A 22,811-nucleotide genomic window follows, 5' to 3' on the forward strand; every position below is an offset into this window, starting at 1 on the left:
CATTTATATATATACTATGGCTGGATTAATTTACTGCTGCCGGGCCCCTTGGTTTCTCTTGTGTCCACTTGATTAAACAGAACTTTATTCAGGAATATGCAACATGTGAGCACACTATAAACTAAAACGATTCAACAGCTAAAACTAGATTAACACATGTTTGGCCCCTATTTCAGCACAAAGTAACTATTGACAGCCTACATTAGATGATATTTTACTTTAGTAGTGAAATCATCTGTCAAATTCTGAAATAGGCCTTTATCACAACAGACATTTTCACTTGTCATTTAGGAAAAGCAGCTCTGTTGTTTTCTTCTCTGGAGAGTCGGTGAAGTTAAACAATACATTTAATGGTATCACCTCGGGCTTTAGGAAATTGTGATGAGCCTTTTTCACTGTTTTCTGACATAGCATTAACATTAGTGTTAACATTAATATACGTATTAGCAAAGTATTAGTCACAATAGCATTTGTTGTAGTATTAGGATATCTTTTTATTATTACCGTTAGCATAAGCTTATTACCATCAGTCTTACAAGACTATTAGTGTCAGCATTAGCAGTAGTGTCAGTATATTTGCAATAACATTAGCCAGTATCAGCATTCACATTATGATTAGCATTTTTCTTTTTAAATGTAAAAATATGTAAAATACAATTTGGGATATGGTGATTGACAATGTCTGATGTTTTATATGCTTACCAATAAATTTAAACAACTATTGACAGATTAATTATGAAAAAAATGAGTTGCAGTGCTTATTTTTTTATAAATAAAGATGTTTGTATTTAGTCTGTATTTTTCTTTTTTAAATATACAGTACCAGTCAAAAGTTTGGACACACCTTCTCATTCAATGGTTTTTCTTTATTTTTTTTATTTTTTTTCTACATTGTAGATTAATATTGAAGACATCCAAACTATGAAGGAACACATATGGAATTATGTGGTAAACAAACAAATGCTCAACAAACCAGAATATGTTTTATATTTTAGATTCTTCAAAGTAGTTGAATGAGAAGGTGTGTCCAAACTTTTGACTGGTACTGTATACTAACCAATACATTTAAACAAGTATTGGCAGATTAATTATGAAAGAAATGAGTTGCAGTGCTTATTTTTTTTATAAATAAAGATGTTTGTATTTAGTCTGTATCTTTTTTTTTTTTTTTTTTTTTTTAAATCTACAGTACCAGTCAAAAGTTTGGACACACCTTCTCATTCAATGGTTTTTCTTTCTTTATTTTTTATTTTTTTCTACAGTGTAGATTAATATTGAAGACATCCAAACTATGAAGGAACACATATGGAATTATGTGGTAAACAAACAAATGCTCAACAAACCAGAATATGTTTTATATTTTAGATTCTTCAAAGTAGTTGAATGAGAAGGTGTGTCCAAACTTTTGACTGGTACTGTATACTAACCAATACATTTTGTATTGGCAGATTAATTATGAAAGAAATGAGTTGCAGTGCTTATTTTATATAAATAAAGATGTTTGTATTTAATGTCTGTAATTTTATTCATTTTGCAGATAACATGACTCATGCTCAGAAGGCCTGTCGTGTCGACCTCAGCTGTAACCTTAAAATAAAAAAAAATAAAAAAAGCAGAAAAGAGAAAAAAAGGACCCAAAAAAAAGAAAAAAAGCCCCCCGACCAATCAGAAACCGCCCTGTTGGCCCTCCAGACATCCCGTCATGCTCGCTGCCTCAACGCTACGTCAGCAGTGGTACAGAAACATGGCGGTGTCCATAGCACGGCGCCCGGCTGCAAGCGCTCGTTTGTTGATAATAACTTTCCTCACATCGGTCATATTGCACCGCGGTGTCGCCGACGTCTCCCCCGGTGCCTCCACGTCGGAGGAGCTTCCTCACCGGCGATTCGAGTACAAATACAGCTTCAAGGGACCGCACCTGTCCCAGACCGACGGCGGTATCCCGTTTTGGATCCACACTGGAAGTAAGTTGTTGTCCAGCTGTCAACATCACAGAGCTGCTGGTCAGCTGATGTTTTAATGCAAAACACTAGTGTATCAAAATGACACGAGGACGGCTGACGTCAGGGTTTTTTTTTTTTTTTTTTATAACGGGACGTGTTTCTGCAAGGGATGTTCAGAAATCAGATGTTTTCTTTGTCCATTCAAAACTGCAGCAGGGAATTCATGCATTTAAGCACCCTAGCCTTTATGTAATAATTAAAGCCATATTCAATGTGTCCTAGGCTGATTGTGTTAAAGGTCTGTCTATTACAGTCTGACACGTGCAGCAGAAGTGTTGAGCTTTCCCTCTGGCCTTTGGATTCTTGCATCACACAGTGAGTTGTCCACTTACTGATATGAGCATTCAATAAGCAGCAACATGAGATTAATCTGCATGCATCCCCCCCTATATCTGCATTGATTATATGGGGACATCTGCTGATTCATCATTTTGGTCCATCAAATTTTCCCCACAGTCAAAGATGACATCATAAAGTATCATTTGGGGGTATTTTCTCTCCTTTTTTTAAGGCATAATGTTGACAAGACACTCCTCTACACTGACAGGTGGACGTGGTATGGCCTAGTATGTGTGCAACAAGCCTCAAACCAGGGAGGTTTTGATCACATGATCAACTTCAACCCCTAGGCCACCAACTGTTTTTTTCCAACCGACAGTACGAAACCTTAGTTGTGTTTGCTTTAGAAAACATAGAACATATGCAAATCCTCACAACTGGGGAGCTGAAACTAGCTTCTGTTTGGGAATTTGAGTTAAACAAATATATATATGGTCTTCATAAGTTTGCAGAGCTTTATTGTAGGCTTAGGTCTTCAAGATGTTTCCAAAACCCAAAGTTATTCAAGTTACAATGATATGGAAATGAGAAAAGCAGCAAGTTTTTAATAGCAACATTAACTCGTTTCAGTACGCAAGTATGCAAATGTTTATGTTGCATGGAGTAAACCTAGATTGTTAAAACAAATCAAAGCAATAATGTTCCTCACTTAGTTAATCAGGTACTGCAGTAAAAAGATAAGAAGGAGGCACACCCTGGCAATGCTGGCTCATGATAACAGTATGATGAATTTACTGACAGGTCAGCTCGAGTGGAAGAAACAGACTCGCAGAATATTACTACTTTTGTGTGTGTGTGTTTTTTTTTTAAATAAAACACTACATATGTTGTTGAAATCCTAGAAAATAACATGTTACTAATATCCTGCTAATTCTTTCCATTTCTCCTCTCCATCCAAGATGCAATTCCCAGTGCAGACCAGGTTCGCATCACGCCGTCCCTCCGGAGTCAGAAGGGCTCCGTGTGGACGAAAAACAAAGTCAACTTTGACAACTGGGAGGCCGAGGTGACCTTCAGAGTATCTGGAAGAGGCCGGATGGGAGCGGACGGTTTGGTAAGCAGGGGTGACACAACTGTGTTGGTTAATGAGGCAGTTGTCTGCACAACACTGAACTGACATACTCTATCTACTATACTAGGGCTGCGTATTAATACTTTTTCAGTTCCCACATAACTGTATTTGTAGCATTGAGCATCATGAATCTGGCTTTGAATGCTTGGTCATGTTCTTACTCACTTTAATCTCATGTTTCATAATCAAAATCAGTAAAATGGAACTTACTTTTTTTGTTATGTTTTATGCAGGATGAGCAATGAATGAAAACATATTAATATTCCCCAAAAAGAGGAATTATTGGTTGAGTTTCTGGTTTGTAGATTAGCTATCATAATGACCCAATACCAATCTGAACTAGCCTGCTGTTTACACTTAATCCACAACACCCAAATGATTTCCAACCTCATAGCTGATGAATAAACCAACCATTACCACATGGAATAGAGCTAAGAATTCACCTTATCCTGTCACAACATTGAAGTAAGATACTTTTTGCCTCTCAGACTTTGCATATCCGATATGGAACAAATGCACGTATAGGATGGTGCACATCCTGTTTGTGTTGGATCAATTTATAGCGGCACTATAACACATATACCTGTAACAATTACTCCAATATTCACTGTTGACCTGACTTAACTTATTTGTTAGGAGAGAAACCTGAAAGAGTAAATAGCCGCTGTCTTTGACTTTAGTTTCATAAAGGAAGCTTAAACAAACTTAACATTTGCACCACATTTCTTTTTGTCACTCAGGCTGTGTGGTTCACCACTGAACAAGGCCTCGACGGTCCCGTGTACGGCGCCGCCGACCAGTGGAATGGAATTGGAATCTTCTTTGACTCCTTTGACAACGACGGAAAGGTCGGTGTTTATTGTTTAGCCGTAACTATTTATGATTGTATATTTCCAAGGGTGTTACCGAAAGAGTTTTATGAATTCTAAGCAGCAAAATCAATCTGTTGGCTTCTGTTTGATTATTATCAACGGGCTTAGTCATACAGGAAGAGTGTTGAAATCATTATTTTTTTATAATTATGATCTGATCGGATTTACTTTACATATACATATTCACAATCTTAAAGTTTTGGCTAATTTTTGTGAAAAACCCACATGTACATGTTTTCTTTACTTTTGCTCCAACTTTTTAAGTATTTATGTGTTTATTATGTATGGTCATTTAAATACTTTAAAAATGTTGTTTTGTCTTTATTTATTTTTATAGACTAGATAGATAGATAGATCACTTTTATGCAAAACAAATGTTTTCATAGGTCTGACAACAGTTTAATATTATCTATTTCAGGTATGGGATTGATATTTTTAAAACGAGATTACATAAAAGCAAAGCCACCTCTGGTCCTCAGAACAAAAGGATTAATGTGTTTCCTTGTTTTCCTCCATCTTCATTCCAGAAAAATAACCCAGCTATAGTTGTTGTGGGAAACAACGGCAAACTTGTTTATGACCATTCAAAGTAAGTAAACAGTTCTTTCACTTTGCTCCAATGTCATCACCAACTCTAATTTTAACAACTTAAAGAAGATTAGGAAATATGATTATATTTGCTTGGAAAGTAAATAATCCTCCATCTTTCCTAATCTCCCCCGGGCCAGTGAAAGCTTTAAATCACTTTTTCAATGCCATTTCAGTTTATCGTAGAAATCACACAAGTGTTTACAAAAACATACATTCATGTTATTCACTTATTTAAAATACTCCACCTCATGTTAAGTCTCTGTGTGGAGCACTGTGCTCAATGCAATTGTTATAATTTGTCAATTTCTTTTTGTTTTGATCCAGTGACGGCACCACACAAGCCCTCGGCACATGTTTACGAGACTTCCGCAACAAACCCTATCCCGTCCGAGCCAAAATAACGTACTACAAGAAGACGCTGACGGTAGGAGAACCATAAAACAACGATTGTAAATTAAGCTCTTTATGAAGACAAAAGAAGTCTAAGTCATTAATAATTGACACTTTTCAGCCAGTGTTTCTAATCTTATTATATCACACGTGTTTAATGATCAGCACAGTCAGCGGTAATCATTGTTCTGTCTTCCTCCTCAGGTGATGATAAACAACGGTTTCACTCCCGACAGAGACGACTATGAGTTCTGCACTAAAGTGGACAACATGGTCATTCCCACTGAAGGCTTCTTTGGCATTTCAGCTGCCACTGGTGGTTTAGCAGGTATAACTGGTTCTCTGTGTTGAAAATACTTTAAGTTGGGAGTTAAATGTGAGTTTTGAGTTTTTTCCTCTTAGTCCTTATTTAAACTATACTGTCCCTCTTGAGCCACTTAGAATCCAGACTAAATAAATACAAACAGGCAGATATGCATTTTAATTTTGTGAAAGAAGAGATATTTCAATATGATGATTTCCTGGACAATTTTTATATTATTTTATATTTTCTGATATTAGTTCCATAAATGACCCTATTAGTATATTTCGGCACTTTATCACTACCACCATTATTACTCTCTAAAACTAATTTATTTTAATTTATATTAGCCCAGTATTGATGTTTTACCCTAAATAAAACAATTATGTTGCCTTATTGTTATTTATGAGAATGTGTCCCCTATTGAGCTGTTCTTCCTAGTATTACTGATTTGTTTCTGACCTGCCATCCCCCTATTACAAAAAATATACGTATATTACCTTTGTTATAATCAGGATTTTACAAAGTAACTGTTATTGCCTTGCTATGACCCCAGTTTCACCCTTTACCCTAAATTCTAACCCCCTTCTAACCTTGTTATTACTGCGCACTAATGTTAAGACTACCATCATTTGTAATATGTATCATTTTCTAATTCAGTATTTCTTTCCTCCATCAGATGACCATGACGTTTTGTCCTTCTTGCTGTTCAGACTCTCAGAGCCAGGCCAGCAACCGGTACCTACATTTTATAACTAGAGCTCCTAATACTTTGACAATGTGAGCTTTTCTGTAGCCGTGTGTCTCTGTGTGCGCATGCATGTATGTGCACGAGTAGCCCAAGCACAGCCTCTATTGAGTTCAGAGGGTCATTATTTTTGTCTCTCCCTCTGAAGCCTCCACCTGAATCTGAGATTCCTAAAGAAGAGAAGGACAAGTACCAGGAGGAATTCCAGAACTTCCAGCAAGAGCTCGACAAAAAGAAAGAGGAGTTTCAGAAAGAGCACCCAGACGTCCAGGGAGAGCCAAGTGAGTTCTCTGAAACCAAATCATGAAGTGATCAGAAACATAAAGTTTAAAGTTGTTTTTTTTTACTCTTTGTAATCTGTTTTATATAATCTAAACAAGCCAAATTAAATGGTTTGGAAGATATAAAATATAATGCATGTAGATTTTATTCTAATTGGTTTAAATCTTTTGCATCCTCTTCAGTTGAGGACTTGTATGAGACCGTGAATGACCGGGAGATCCGTCAGGTGTTTGAGGGCCAGAACCGGATCCACCTGGAGATCAAACAGCTCCACAGACAGCTCGCTATGATCCTGGACGAGCAGCGCCGATATGTTTCCGTCATCACGGACGAGGTCGCCAAGAAGGGGACGAACGCCGAGTCGGGACAGGTGAGCGTGTCAATGCAAACGATGGTACCAGTTGCAATATTGGAGGCGATTTTAGATTTAGTCTAAGTCTTTAGAAGAAAATGATTATAAGATTTAGTCACATTTTAGTCGTTTTCTTCCTTAATAGTTTTATTCTAGTTTTAGTCGACAACAACTCAAAATGTTTTAGTCAATACTTTTGGGCAGAATGTCTTCTCTCTTAATTTTGTCAGCTATGTTCTGATGTGTCCATGTCCTTTTACATCAGATTATATTAACTATTTCAGTCCATCTACTCCAGCCAAAACAAAAATGATGTCAATTTAGTCAAACTTGCTTTACATACATTTTCATCTTACCATTATCTAAAGAAAACAGCTTCAAAGAGAGGAGAAGAAAAGTTGGAAGATGACGAAAATAAAGAGAAATTTTGGGAAATTTTGTATCTCGTAAACTACATTTTAGTCTCGTCTTTTTTCGTCCCGTATTTCATGTTTCTTTGCTATCTTCATCGTTCGCGTTTAAAGACAGTTGATGCCATCTCGTCATCGTCTCATCTTAGTCATGGAGGAAAAGGTAGTTGATGAACATATTTTGTCATAGTTTCCGTTAACAAAATGAACACTGGATGGTACCGGATTTATGAATGTCAGTTAATTGATTTAAAAATGCCTGCTCATCATTATCACCACGTAAGAAAAGCCCAGTGAATTCATATCCGTATTATTTACTGTTTTAACTGTTAACGGTTCTAATAACAGGTTATAAAAACTACTAACCTTTTTTTATTTTTATGACCGCTTTATCAAATCAAATCTGGGTGTTTTAACCTTCAGACCATCATGTTGTCTTTCTCTTTAAGCTGGAGACTGCAGGTCAACAACAGTTGGGCTCCGTGTTGGCCAACCAGCAGGAGGTTCTGAAAAATCTGAATGATCTGAGGTAAGTAACAACAATGACATTGTTGTTGACGGTCGGTCGGTCTTAAAAACTAGCTGTTGTTTTTGCAACAAACATAAAGAGAGATCCGTGATACTACTGTGAAAAACAAAGGAAATCCTGGCAGTTAAATCCTTTAAATCATATTTAATCTCAGGATGCAGCGGTTGCAACATCACAGGTGTCTGCCAGCCCGATAATCCAGCAGTAAGTCAGTCACATGCACGTTCCCACACAAAGACACGCTAGAAGCTTCAGCGCTAAACTGGATAATCATCACACCGCCTTGATCTTAGCTCTAGACTATTTTACTCATTTGTTGTGACATAATAAATTAATTGCATTTCAGGAGTTAAGAAGTTGCATAATTTACACCTGTTGTAAAAACAGGACTTCCCAGCAGGAGTTTGGATGTTTATCAGCAGCCTAAAGATTTCATCCAGTTTCTTTTTTTAACCCTTTGTTATTGGGCTTTGCAGGATTATACAATATTTGGATCAAATACAAATACAATTGCCTTTTATGATGTGCCATCAAGGAAAAATGACATGTATTTTTAGAAAGAGGGGGCACCAACCCCGCTTGACCCGGAACAAAAACAAACGTTACGCACCTCTACCCTTTAAACAAAAAAAATATATATACGGTATATATATAATAAAGGAAGTAAGTAAAGAAAATGAATTGGACTTTCCGTGACTCGGTTTTTAAAAGTTTTTTATCATCACCGTGAATAAAACTGATATCAGTGCTGATACATACATCATGATATAGTAATATCCAGCTGTAATCTTTTTCTTCTCCTTCTTTAATTATGAATATGGTCTCCTTAATGCCTGAATGCTCGGATAATACAGCTTAACAGATTTTATGGTGGTGTGCCTTCCATGACTGTTTGATTCTGGTACTTATAGTAAGTCAGCCTGATTAGGTGTTCAGAATGTAATGTTTTGATGTTTAGCGCTTGTGTCTTGTGCTTTTGTATTACTCGCCTAAGGTGCTTGTGGGCTTAGTCATTATGAGCACGCAACAGATTTAAAAACAATTACCTCTTCAAAACCCTTCTCATAAAATCGTGAGGGGATTCTAATGATTTTTCTTTTCCCTATTTCACCAATAATTAAGTTATGAATGTTCCAACTAGTCTTTTTATTTGTAGTCAACTGTTTTACTTCTATGTTCAGCTTTTAATTGTCTTTAGTTCTTTAATTAACATCAGCATTTTGCACCCTTTTTTAAAAATCTAAATTTAAACAAAGAAATTGCGTTTATTTATTAATTAAGGACTTGTTTGTCCTGTGGCTGCTGTTTCATTGTGTGTCTTAATTTTTATACACCATCTGCATTAAGAATTAATCAGAATCACAAGATATTAAAGATCTTATTTTATGTAACATTAATCTCTTAGTCTCGTGTGTCATAAAAGAAACCAAGCTGTTTATATGCCCTAAATCCAACAAGACATTCATCCTCAAATACATGATTTTCTTTATTATATTGTTGACCCATAACTCACATGGACCCAGACTCTCACTTACAACGTGTCTCATTTGCTAATTCCACCCAAGTGAATTATAATTGTGAGGAAAGTGTTTCTGTATGTTTCAATTTAAAGAAAGCACATTATCAGAAGTGAACAGGAGTGAGCTGATTGATGCTGTAAATATAAGTTTATACCCTGGCAAAAGGCTGCAGCTGCTCCCTCTAATGCGCTAATGTGAGCAACTGATCTGTATTACTTTGTAGATTAAGCTCTTAGTTTATCCTGGCCCATCTTTTAAACACAGAGTTTATGATAGGACTTCATCTCAGACCCCAAGGAGGGCTTTCTGCTCATAAATAGGTCACTTGTAGCAGATGAAGATTAGATGTAGGCTTTCATAAATGCTCACTTACTTTCTCAAGGGAGATTTCTTTTTTCCCCTCTCTGTGAAACAAATTAGATTTTGTTTATGTGTCATCCCTGTCCATCCTTTGAGACCTCAGCCATGTGGCCGAGCAAGAAAAGACCACCATCTTAGCACCGTTTTGTCCTTATCAGATTAGTAGTCTTTAAAAACATCTGTCATACACGGGCAAAACACGCTTTACCTCCAATTGATTTCTTTTCCCCTCGGGGCCTTCGTACTTTGCGTTGCTGGAGGTCCTTTCATTTGTCAACTCACTTATTTTTTCATAATCGTCTTAGATGTGTTTAAGATGATAAGGGAAACTTATTGCTTTCTCCCTGTAAGTAATCAACTTTAAGAAATTACATTTTGTAGAGAAATATGATCCAGGCTTAGATGTCTTCATTCTCTTCTGAGAACGGTTTACACTGTATTTCATTCACTGATGAAATTGAAAGTGGAGGATACAGATGTGACATTTTATAATTGGTGAGCCATGACAGTAACGGTTTTGCAGTGTGTATTTTATCTGGTGTAGTTTTTGGGTAACTTATATTGACAAAAACTAGAAACATAAACACCATTAGCACATATTAGTGATGACTTTTAACCCTCTCAACCATTAATTCTGCTCCTCTCAATCTCAAACATACTTAAAGGAGTAGTTTGACTATCTTGAGTCTGCTCTGGTTGCCTGGCAACCTCTCAGTGACGCCAGGAAGTCATGGCGCCAGAACCACAAATGGCACATCATTTTATACGAAGGTTTATTTAAACGGAATATAAAATGTTAGTAAGTGCACTTTAGAGATGCTGGTGGGATTATTTTTTTTTAACCTTTTGTCATACCCAACTAGCCAAAATATGATAAAACATATAATAAACTATATTTATATGAGGTCTAGTATTACTGCTAATGCTACAGTGTTAAAGTTTTTGGAAGTTGCAGAAACTTAGGTGTAAACGCATCAGTAGGTTTCATCACAGAGACACACAAAGAGGAAATGTTTTACTAAAAATACTGTAGCTACACACTTTGTTTTTCTGATTTAGACACAGACAAACCAAAAAAAGACGTGTTTTCCCCATTGAGGACAATTAAGTTTCTGACTAGCAAACAAACCAATAATGGTGAAAAAATTGTTCAATTTGGAAAGACTTACTGCTTCTTCCCAAATAAAGGGCACAATACGTTTGCGATGATTACATTTATTTTGTTTTTTCACTTTTCATATTCCGTTTCAGCTTTTCAATCACTATTTCTTTGGGCTTTAGCATGATGACTAGACTATGGATTCCAGATAGCGTTCCTCTGCGGTCTGTTTCTTAACCTCCTGTACTTGTAATCTGTTGTAAGAACATGTTTTGATAAGGGATTAATTCAGCAATCATGACCTCTTTTATCAGATGGTAATTTTCTGTTTTTCAAACTTTGACAATATGTAGCCTCCAGCGAATAGGGATTAAGAGATTAATTTTTGGACAATTTGTATTACTGTAAATAAATGATACCACACAGCATATTTACTGTACATCATGTTTCCCAACATAGACTGAAATTGTCAAAAGAACATTTTGACTCTATTGCAGAGGTTTTTATTTGGTATTAAAAGCCTGCTGCATTTAAGATTATATAATTTAGTCCTTTGGGGGAAAGCAGCTGCAGTATTAATGTTTTTCGCTTCTACAGGGACTTAATGTGTCTTTTCTTTGTCCCTGCAGAAACTCCTTTTACGAGTCGCTGAAACAGATCGGCTCAGTCCAACACCAGGGGAACGCAGGCGGCATAGGATCCTACGAGACCATTCAGCACTTCAACGAAATCAAGGAACATCTGCACGTAGTCAAAAGGGACGTGGAGCACCTGGTCCAGCGTAATGCTCAGGTATGGATCCCAGTGTGGAGCCTCACATGGAGCAGTTTATAAAATAGATCAGGGTTTTCTGAACTCCTGTTTATTTGTATGTTTTCACCCACAGAATCCAGCTGAGAAGGCTGTGAAGTGCCCCGAGATGCCTCCCATGCCGACCTGCTTATCCACTGTTCATTTTGTCATCTTCATTGTCGTCCAGTCGGTCCTGTTCTTCGTCTACGTCATGTACAAGTAAGACGTCATTTATTTTCATTTAGAGATACGAGTGCTTGTGAATTTAAACAACTCTTAAACCACTAGTCTAATGTATCTATGTACATTTACTAAAGTACGTACTTAAAGGGAAAATTTGACACCTTTTTATGTGGAAGAAATATATTCTCAAATACATGTTATGTTGACTGAGAAAGCTGATTCTCCTGCTTGCAAATCTCCAGGGTACGAGTTTGCTTTGTTACACAAGCTCTTCTATCTTTTTTAGTCTGGTAAATTAAGCAATAAACTCACAAACAGATCTTGGTTAGCCTCTCCACTGTTCCAACAATCAGCAACTCTGGTTTGGTCACAATAACTTATGCATTCATATTTTGTTGATGTGGATGCCACTTTCGCCGTTTGCAATACAAGCAAAGAGAACAAGAAGTTATGTATTTTGAGGGGCATCGATAGCTCGCCCCGCGGCTACGGTGGTTGATGGTGGCGGTGGAGACCAGAAATCCAAGATGAAATAGCTTTTAGTTCTTCTTAACCACGAGCAAGTCACCGCCTCGTCACTGGATGCAGGAAGGACGAGTTTACAAAAGATTTTACAGCTGCGCTCCAGAGACACAGAGAACATCTGCAAGAGCTGCAATCGTTTTTCACAGTATACTCAGATAGATAGAGATGCGGTTGAACATCTGCAAATTTTCCTTTTAAAGTACAAATTTGAAGTACTTTTACTTAACTTGTGTATTGTATTAACTTGAATATTGTACTTTTTATTCCACAACATTTATTTAACAACAGTAGTTACTAGTAAATTTGTGGATTCAGGTTATAAATACAAATTATAAATCATCTAATAAATTATAATGTACTATTATGGATTACCGGCGGTATATAAAGTAGTTGAAATTACCAGCTGCAACATTAGTGATATTTACATTAATGCATCACCAATTATAATCCAGTGATATGATATACATTATTCTGTAAGGGGCAGTTCTGTATAATGACTACTTGTACTTTTTTACTTTAAGTATATTCTGATGCTAATAATTATATACTTTCGCTGAAGTAAGATCTTAAGCAGGACTTTTACTTGTTACGGAGTATTTCTACTTTGCGGTTTTGCTGAAGAAGATTTATCTGAGTACTTCTTCCAACACTGTGTCTAACACTTTTTGTTTCTCCTTTTCTCTTGCAGAAGTCAACAAGAAGCAGCAGCAAAGAAGTTCTTTTGATGAAATGCATTTATGAAAAGAAAGCGTGTAAATGAGGGATGTCCATTTTGGTAATTATTTTAGTTTGATTATTTTCAGATTGTAAGTTATTGTACTTGAAAAAAATTAGTTTTGTTGTTTTTAATTTGATCAGTAAATCATTGCATATGAGCTTGTCTTCTGTATTTCAAACATGATGTAACATTTTCCTTGCAGTATTTTTGGAGGGTCGGATCATTTTTGAGTTTGTTTTCAAAAGTCAAAATCTTCCCCCGAATCCCATTTCATGAAACCCGGATTGACAAAAACAAAAAACCTGTGTTTTAAAATGTGCAATTTTGTATAAAATAATGAACTATTGGTGAAGAACTCACAGCAGATGTCTGCTTCTGTTTATCTGCTTTGATCGAGTCAAACATGTCAGAATCTGACATGTACTCTACATGAACAATTTACATAAACAGAAAACCTAAATCACTCTGTGTAGTCTGCTTATTGCATCATGTGAGATACTTTTACACATATTTACTTTCCATCTGCATTGAATCTCACCTGCATAACAGTTTGTTCCACTCAGCACCTACAGCACATACATTTATAACTGTACATCTTAGAGTAAAGTGAAAAGAAATGTAACAAGCAACATGTTAGTGCCCTCATCAGTAGAACATCATAAAAACACCACCTACTTATTGTTATATGCAGCACATAAACACCTAATCAATGGTTTAAAACACACTATGTAGTTACAGGGACATTTATCAAATCTGATTGTTTCACTACATATATTTTAAAGTGGCATTTCTGTGAATAAACAGTTTGCATGATACAATTACACACATGAAGAAATCCTTGCAGTGTGCTACAGTTTAACACATTCATTATCTCTTTATACAACAGTTAGAGGTTAAAGATTATTGATAAATACATAAATAAACACTTAAAAATTCCCTTAAATCTGTCTACAACTAAAAAAATTTTTACAACACTTTATAAATCCCTCATAGAGTATTAGTCATATTTACACTAAAGCTACTGTCTGTCAACACATAGCCCTGTCTGTGCCACTTCCACGTCATCTGTATCTATACACAGAAAAGATATAAGAAGACCAAGAATCTACAGCCACAATCTGGGCTCTGTGACGCTGAGCTAAGACACATATTGGTACTTGAGCTAAATGCTTACAGTGGTGGAAGAAGTATTCAGTACTAATACCACACTGTCAGAATACTCTCTTACAAGTAAAAGTACTGATTTAACAATGTTACTTAGGAAGAATCATGCAAGTTTAATTCGGTAAATGTACTTTAACACGAAACCAATTGATTTTAAATTGATTTAAATACATTACAGGAAAAGTAGTGAAGCTGGAACCATTTGGGTAATTTTTCTAAATTTTAGAAACAATTATAAAAATGGTTGACAATAAATTGTCTGTCACTCAACTTATTTCTCAAACTTTTGGGTAACTTAATTTATAACAAAACATTGTAATTTAGAAGCTCTTCAGATTGCCTATTTTGTATGCAAAAATCTTAATTTGTAAAGTAACTAACTAAAGCTGTAGGGAATTAAAAAGTAAAGAATTTCCCTCTGAAATGTTGCTTGGTAGAAGTACAATGTGAAATGAAAGAAAACAGTACATAAGTACATAAGTACATTGTACATTCCACCAATGATTGTTAATTTGCCAATGTCTAGGGTAAATAATGCTAACCATGTTCACCATCTTAACTTAGGGTGTTAGCATGCTAACATTTACTGATCAGCAGTAAACACAAAGTACAGCTGAGACTGATGAGTCATTAGTTTTGCACATTCATTCATTCATTCATTTTCCGTAACCTGCTTATCCAGTTAAGGGTCGCAGGGGTGCTGGAGCCGACCTCAGCTGTCAATGGGCGAACATATTTGTTCATAAACCCCCAAACTTGTACACATTCAAATATTGATCACCAAACTTATTAAAACTTATCCTGATGGTAATGGAAATGTTTGTAGCCTACTACATGTTTTGAAAATCCATCTAATAGTATTTGAAACAGTATAGTCAATGGAGTTGGTGTTTAATAAAATCAAGCATGTCGTTGTCAAAGAAGCCGACAAGTGGCAAAAAATATATATATTTTGGGCCTAGTGGTCTAAGATCCATCACATGTAAAAATGTCACATACTCACAATCCCAACATTTCCTGTAGTATTGATTAAAGGAAAAATAATGAAACTTATATTTTGCATGTCATTAAACTAAAGATATCACATGACATATTTGGTTGCAGATGAGCATGTCTGAAATGTTTGGGTGCTGAAAAATATCAGGTTAATCTACAAGTTCTTCACCAAACCTCTCAGATAGCGGTGCAGTGATAGGGTGAAACGTCTCCTCCCCATCTCTCATCCTCTTGTCAATCATCCTCCCACTGAACAATAGCAGGCATTAGTGATGGCCCCAGTGGGGGATAAACAAGACTGTAATCCCGCTCCTCTCTCTCTCTCTCTCTACTCTGCTTGGTCTCACCAGTATAAGCTGCACATGGGCCAGTCAGTACTTTACTAATATGATTACGCACTAGTGGGCAGAAGCAGCGTATGTGTGGTCCCAAACTGAAGACAGCCATGTCCAAAAATATTTTTACGATGAGCACAGCACCTTCAAAATGTTGCACAAAGTGTCAGAATTAATAAAAAGAAAGATCTACAAAGGTCTGCATGATTTAAAAATAGAGAGAAAACAGGCCATCTGCCTCTTAGCATAGTGGAGCAGGGAGGATTAAATCCAGATTATGGCCGTTGTGTGTGTGTGTGTGTTTGTGTCTGTTGCTTGTCGTCAGTGTGTCCTTGGCTCCATAGACAAGCAGCAGGTTAGCTAGAGAGCTACCACTGGATTTGACAGCTATAGGAAGCCGAAACCGGCGCGCACCATAAGGGGAGCAGCATCACTTTCACCTTTTAAAAAAAATATTCGCACCCTTGCAGAGTGAACAGTCGCACAGCAACTCAAGATGGCTTTCTTGATCAAGAGCATGATTGGGAACCCCCTGTCAGGGATCGGTCTTGGTGGTGGAGGTGACAAGGAAGAGGAGGCCGCTCCCACAGATCCAGCCAAGGCAGCAGGGATGACACGCGAGGAGTATGAAGAGTACCAAAAACAAGTGGTGGAGGAGAAGTAAGTAGTAACTTGGACAGTGCTCCATTTTCAATTGGTCCCATTGGCCCAAGTTAAACAGTATGGCTGCAGAATGTAAAATCTGACCTTGACAAGCTGTTTTATACTCCTTTTATACTCCTCTCCACTGTTTACTTTCCCCACTACCATATTTTTTAGCCAAACCCCTAACTAAATGTCAACACTTATATATGAATTGTTTTCATGAGCTTACAAAGAGCAAGCTGTATTTTTGAGAGATACATCTGTTGCTGAAGGTCACAGCAGAGGTACCAGCATAGTGGATTTTTTTCAACATAACCCACTGAGGGCAATGGTCATGCCTGGATCAATAATCTCCCATAATCCGTCATTTGTTTTTGCATCAAGAACAGTTGTAGGTAATATTCGAGGTGCTTTCTAGTTTTAAAAAGTTAGCAATTAAATTATAGTTTGATTTGCAGCTCAAAAAAATGGCATTGTGGGCAGAAAATATATTAATATTTAAAGTGTAACACTAAAAATCCTATGATTGAGGAGATATGTGGTGGTGCAGCAAAAGAAAAGTAATCATAGTCCTGCAAAATTATATTTATTTATTTATTTATTTATTTTATCTGGATCTCCATTTGAGGTAGTCCAGGTTGTACATATCAAAAGCTAAAACTCTTATATTATTCCATGTGGAATATATTTCAAATTTATTATATTTTATGAGTTTTAAAAGTAAATATGAGCAGCAGGTAACTTGGTTTTGTGCACCACTATGTTGCTTTCCTATATGTATGATTGTACACTCAGCAACATTCTGATTAAGGCGTCCTTAATAAAACTTTGAAGAAATAGGGTTAATAATACTTTCTTAAAAAAATTGGACTTTTGGGAGGCAGAGTAAATTTTGCAGCATCAGGCAGATCCTGTATTACATAACAAGATTAAACCAGCCTCACCACTCCTATGTTAAGGAAAGGACCACATTTAGAACCACACAAATGTTCTATAGAAATTGAAATGGCAGAACATGAAAGTTCTTCTAAAAAAATGGTATAAATGTATGCATAATGTGGCGAAGAGAACAAGCATTTCAGCAAATGTATAGTTAGTTAGAAACCCCTGTCCACTGTGTTTTTGTTTCACTAGAGTTCAAGTTGCGGTGTCTTGGCTTGATAGCAAATCTGCTTCCGTCAGTCTGGCCTAATAATCACATCTTTAATTAACTGAGGGAAAGTATGCGAGTCTAGCCTTGAAAATACGGAAATACATAGGTTCAAGATAGAAGATAATTACTTGCTTTTATATTTTGATTAATAGATTAAAACTAGAATCACTGATATTTTCTAAAAGCCTAAGAAGTTGCTAACACGTATGTCACAACAACATTTAATTTAATGTGTGACACAGTTTATTTTTTATTCTATGAATCTAAAGGAAGTAAACTAAGAGTAACTGATAGTAAAGTTATTAAATGACTAAGGAAAATGAATTAACGTGCACGCATTACAGATTTCAGATTTCAGAAGTGTTTTTGTGTTAGGCTAAATTGTCTCTCTGTTATTTATCTGATTGGGTTGATTTGTATGCATAAACAAAACAGACTGAGCCATCAGAAGGAAAATATTTTTCATTAAAATACGCTGAATACACTGAAGACAACACAAGGTCATAAAATTCGACCTTGCTGTTATTTTCTTGCAGCTTTCCCCTTTTGTAATTTCTATAAAAAAATACAAAATATTGTAAATTAAATAAATCATATTCCCCCATTAAACCAATGGGATGTTCTTGAGGCCAACAATAAAGGTTACTGTGTTAATAATATATATATTTTTTTCATTTCAGGATGGAGAGAGATGCAGATTTCTTACACAAGAAGGCAGAAAGGGCAACATTGAGGGTGTGCCTCAGAGAAAAATACAGGCTGCCCAAGGTAAACACTTTTTATTCCTACAGTTCTTGTGTTACTCATATTTTAAAATGTAATTTATTCTATTAACAAACTCTCCTAAATAGGAACAAAAGGCATAATGGTTGACTTTCAATAAAGTTCTTTAAAGCACTATATAGATATTGAACAAAATGGTTAATAACACACTATAAAGGAGTTGTAGTCAGATAGAAGGGCAGTTGTAAGTAACAATTATCCTATGAAGACATGCTTTATTATTACAACTGCATTTAACTATATTTACATTCATTATTTGTTTATACAACAACCTCAGCGAAAGGATGTCCACAAAAGTTAAAGTTGTTGACAAATGCATTAATATACAATAAACACACAAATAAATCAATAAACAATTGTATCGGCTTACGACTACATTGTAGTGTGTTATGGAGGTATAGTATTACCAAGTGCTTCAATTCAACATTTACTATGAGGTTTCTGTATCAATTATTTGTTTTATTCATCAGATTATATGATCCTATACTCAGTCTATAAGGACAGGAAATTATAATTAGCATTCCTTATTAATTTGCTTTACTGTCCAGCGGTCGGGTGAAAAAGTATGATTTGGTGAGTGAGCTATGTGTCCTGCCTGCGCAGGTAGAGAAACAAATAGATGCTTTGTGGTTGAGGTTATCTTTATCTAAGAGCAGCACTTGGCAACTTCAGCTTGGACGACAGGATGTGGAAGCCATGCCAATAGATTAGTGGGAAAGACGTTCAACTAGCCTATGTGTCCCGTATTACACCTTGAGTCTTACAAAGTCAAATGCCGCTGAGCAGGTGTCCCAGGCTCATTAGGGAGCGCTGGGCAGTGTGAACTGGCTTTAAGAAAGAACAACACCTACTTTAGTGGATATAAACTGTGCAACTGCACCATTTTAAAGGACTATTAAAGAAAAATAGGCTGTGATGGAAGGAGCAAATAAGGTATGTGGAGATTTTTTAAGCCATTAAATGATAAATACTGGGAGAGTGTCTTCTAATCCTGTAAATGTATCTAGAAGTGAAAACTTGCTTGTGAAGAACTTCATATCTTTTCTGCAAAAGAGCAAAATCATTTTCCAATACAGCTTTTCTAATACTAATGATTTTATTTATCTGAATGCATGGATGACCTTGGCTGCTGGAGGCGTCTCTTATGGTGCAACGCAACAGACACTCTATTGTTCAGTTTTCTGGTTTAAACAATGAGTGCATTTCTTTTTACTCTTTGTCTTTTAAATTGAAATGACACATATCTGATGGGGACAATTGCTGGAGGCCATACACCTAAATCTAATTATTTCTCATAATGTTTACGTTACATGCCAGTGTGAAAGGACAAATGACAAAGTGTCTTTAATAGAACTGGAATATGCATTTCTAAATGGATTTTCAACAACAATAAGGCACCTAAAGGGATCCTGTTGTGTTGATTATTTTCATTTAATGGGTAGGAGGTTGAGAACACACCTATATGCTATTAAGAGAAAGTTAGAATAAATAATAATGGTACAATTGTACACTATGAGTAGAAACAGGAAGTTGGTGCTGTTAGTCTAATGGAATTAGAGTCCCGTGCAACGCTATAGAAGATATCTTTAGACTATCGTTGGGTTTCTTGGAGGAAAGGCTAAGGCAGGACTGAGATAATCCCAGAGATTGAAGTTTAAAGAGGTCCCAGTGAACTGCCTATTGCATGACTCTTTCAGATATTAAGTGATTAGATTGAGTTTGCTGGTAAGGCTTTAAATATAGAATTTCTATGATGCAAAGCCAAATGTAAGTAAAGTCAAAGGAGACTTAAATCTTCACAAAAAAAAGAAATCCAGATACTAGAGTCTGTCTGTTTTTGTTTTCTAGTTTGCCTGATTGCTTGCTGATATTCTTGGTCTGCATCTGTATTCCAATACGGACCAATGTATTGTATTTTAAAGTTCTTATGTGTTATATTAGAACAAAAGTAAAATCAAAGGAGGACAATATAATGAATACAAAATTGGTCAACAAATTAGGTTTATTTTTAGTTCATCCTATGTGTCCTCTGATAAACTATGGTCAATATATACATGTTTGTCAGATCAGAGTGTTAAAGGTCAAAGATATATATGTTGTTGCAGACAGCATTTTAATCCTGTAAAAAGCCTTTAAGTCTGCCTTAAGGTTGTTTACTTCTCTAAATAGTAATTATATGCTATAAATATGCAGTCTATGATACAATCAGGGAAACATAAATATGCCCTCCCTCATTTTTACTTAGAAAGTAAAAAGTTAGGGAGAAATATTTTAACTAATCTATTACAGTTACAGAGAAAAGAAAGAATGTATAAATGTGAATCCTGGAAGGTCTCAAATAATTACCCGCCACATTTTACAACAGTCTCAAAAAGAAAATATTGTGACTTGTATCCTTTCAAGATTTTTGAATTAACAATTCAGTTTGGAAGATACAGGGATAGCTTACAGTTGCATACCAAATGAGGACCACTGTTGACCAAACAGACTCTCATATCCTAAATATCAAAAATCACCCTTCATGGAAAATCTGTCAAATGTCTGCATTTCTGGGTCCTGACCGTGTTTTCTCCCCGGTGTTGTTGTCTGCAGAGTGAGCAGGATGAGAACATGATTGAGATAGCCGGGGACGACGTGGACGTGCCCGAGGAGCTGCTCAAGATGGTGGATGAGGACGCCACAGAGGAGGAGGGCAAGGACTCCATCATGGGCCAGTTTCAAAACTTGCAGAACATGGACATGGATCAGCTGAAGGAGAAGGCCTCGGCCACCGTCACCGAGCTGAAGAGCAAAGCAGAGGAGAAGTGCTCTGTCATGTGAACAGTCGGAGAGGGTCTTCTGTGTTTGAATGATGAAGAAGAGGAAGAGAAGAACATAAGAAAAATAATTTTAACACTTTCTGGGAATCTGCAGACTGAGCTGCGTTAATAAGTCTGTGATTCAGATACAACCGCCTACAATGTATTCTCTAGAAAGGGCAAATCATCTCTCTGTAACATAAAAAAGGTCTGTTATATCATTACTGCTACAGCTCTGCATCTACTGAAGGATATACTGTAAAAGCTTTCCTGTTAGCTTGTTACTAAATGGATAGTAATTTAAACTGAAAATACTTCAAAATACAACCACAATACCCCATCTGTCCACATGGCCGCTTTCTGAAGATCAGTGTAGTCATGAGATCTTTCCCAGTCGCAGGCCATAATGTATTTTTAAAAAAAAAAGATTACTTGTGATATTATGTTCACTCTTTTCTTTCGTTTGTTGTTAAATGAAACAGCTAAGTCTCTTAAAGCATCATTTTAATTCAAATAAATAACAATGTACCAAGGCCTCGTTATAAAAGTCCCCCCCCAAAAAACGTATGTAAGTTACAAATTCAATCCTGTGTGAGTGTTTAAACTTTCCTTTTGTTTTGTTGGTTATGTGGTTGGTAAGTGATCTTTGAATTAGCTATGACAGTTAGATTTTTTTTCTCTTGGTGTTATTACAAAGCAGATAATCTTCATATGTCTTGAAATGTTGATTTACTTTGAATTTCCTCATATACACATTTTAAGTGTAATAAAAGCTGTTGAGCCTGAAACATTTGCAGAGACATTTTGCAGATTTGCACAAATCATAACTTTAAATACTGAATAATTTATTCTTTAAAAATAAAATCAATTTACATAAATCCATATGAAACATATGGAGATACTTCTAAATATATTGTTCAAATAGCATGTCATTCAATAGTCATGGTATAATATGTCATAAAAAAGAAATGGAAGTCATAGTTTAGTATGTCATAAAAATGTCATAAAAGAAATCTAGGCAAAGTATGTTAAAAAATTGGTATTTTTGCCGTCTAAAATAGCATAAAACATAACTTTAAAAGTCATAGTAAATTACTTAGAGAATTTTTTTTATATTGTATGTTGAAAAGTCACATCAAAAACATTATAGTATAGTACTTTTTTAATTGAATCAAAAAAGTCATAGTATAATATGTCATAAAATTTGAAAAGAAAAATAGTACAGCATGCCATGAAAATTCAAAGGTATCAAGAAGTCAAGAAATATCATCCAAAAAGTCATACTAGCTTATTTTTTAAATGTGATCAAATAGAAGTACAGTATGCCAAAAAAAGATGGAATGAAAAAATGTATTGAGTTAAAAAATGTCATAGTCATAGTTTACTTGAATTGTCTTCCAAAAACGTAATATATTAGTTATAGTATAGTATGTTGAAAAAAGTTTTAAAAAGGTCAAAGTATAACATGCCAAAATGGTCATAAAATAGTCATAGAAAAGAATGTCTAAAAAGGTAATCGTATAGTATGTCGTAAAAATTCACAGTAAAATATGTAAAAAGAAGTAATGAGGTAGTCAAATTAAAAATAGTTTGAAAAAAGTCATAAAAAGTCGTACCATAGTATGTTGAATTAGTCATTAGATGTGATTGTATGGTATGTCTTAAAGAGTTCTATTAAAGAGTTATAGCATAGTATGAACAAAAGTTATAAAAAGTCAAAGTATGATGTGACAAAAGAAGTTATAGTATAGTATGTTTTAAAAAAGTCATAAAAAGTCGTGAAATGCATGAAAAAGTAATATTGTCAAAAAAGTCTTAAAAAGTCATAATATAGTATGTATGAAAAAGTTA

The 22,811-nt window shown here is 35.6% G+C and overlaps 2 protein-coding genes across 2 annotated transcripts; both read left to right on the forward strand.

Moving 5' to 3' along the window:
• The first annotated feature begins 1,690 nt into the window (after positions 1 to 1,690).
• lman1 (lectin, mannose-binding, 1) lies at positions 1,691 to 13,558 on the forward strand. The gene is made up of 13 exons (XM_054612130.1): positions 1,691 to 1,964; positions 3,242 to 3,396; positions 4,155 to 4,262; positions 4,814 to 4,875; positions 5,202 to 5,301; positions 5,472 to 5,595; positions 6,248 to 6,306; positions 6,465 to 6,597; positions 6,781 to 6,968; positions 7,810 to 7,889; positions 11,498 to 11,660; positions 11,755 to 11,879; positions 13,057 to 13,558. Exons 1-13 carry the CDS (start codon positions 1,703 to 1,705, stop codon positions 13,091 to 13,093), a joined length of 1,596 nt encoding a protein of 531 aa, XP_054468105.1. The 5' UTR covers positions 1,691 to 1,702; the 3' UTR covers positions 13,094 to 13,558.
• A 2,519-nt stretch (positions 13,559 to 16,077) lies between these two features.
• On the forward strand, positions 16,078 to 20,982 carry cplx4a (complexin 4a). The gene is made up of 3 exons (XM_054613140.1): positions 16,078 to 16,241; positions 18,060 to 18,147; positions 20,755 to 20,982. Exons 1-3 carry the CDS (start codon positions 16,078 to 16,080, stop codon positions 20,980 to 20,982), a joined length of 480 nt encoding a protein of 159 aa, XP_054469115.1.
• The last annotated feature ends 1,829 nt before the right edge of the window (positions 20,983 to 22,811 follow it).

This window comes from Anoplopoma fimbria, chromosome 14, assembly GCF_027596085.1.
Source record: "Anoplopoma fimbria isolate UVic2021 breed Golden Eagle Sablefish chromosome 14, Afim_UVic_2022, whole genome shotgun sequence".
In the NCBI taxonomy this organism is placed as follows: Eukaryota; Metazoa; Chordata; class Actinopteri; order Perciformes; family Anoplopomatidae; genus Anoplopoma; species Anoplopoma fimbria.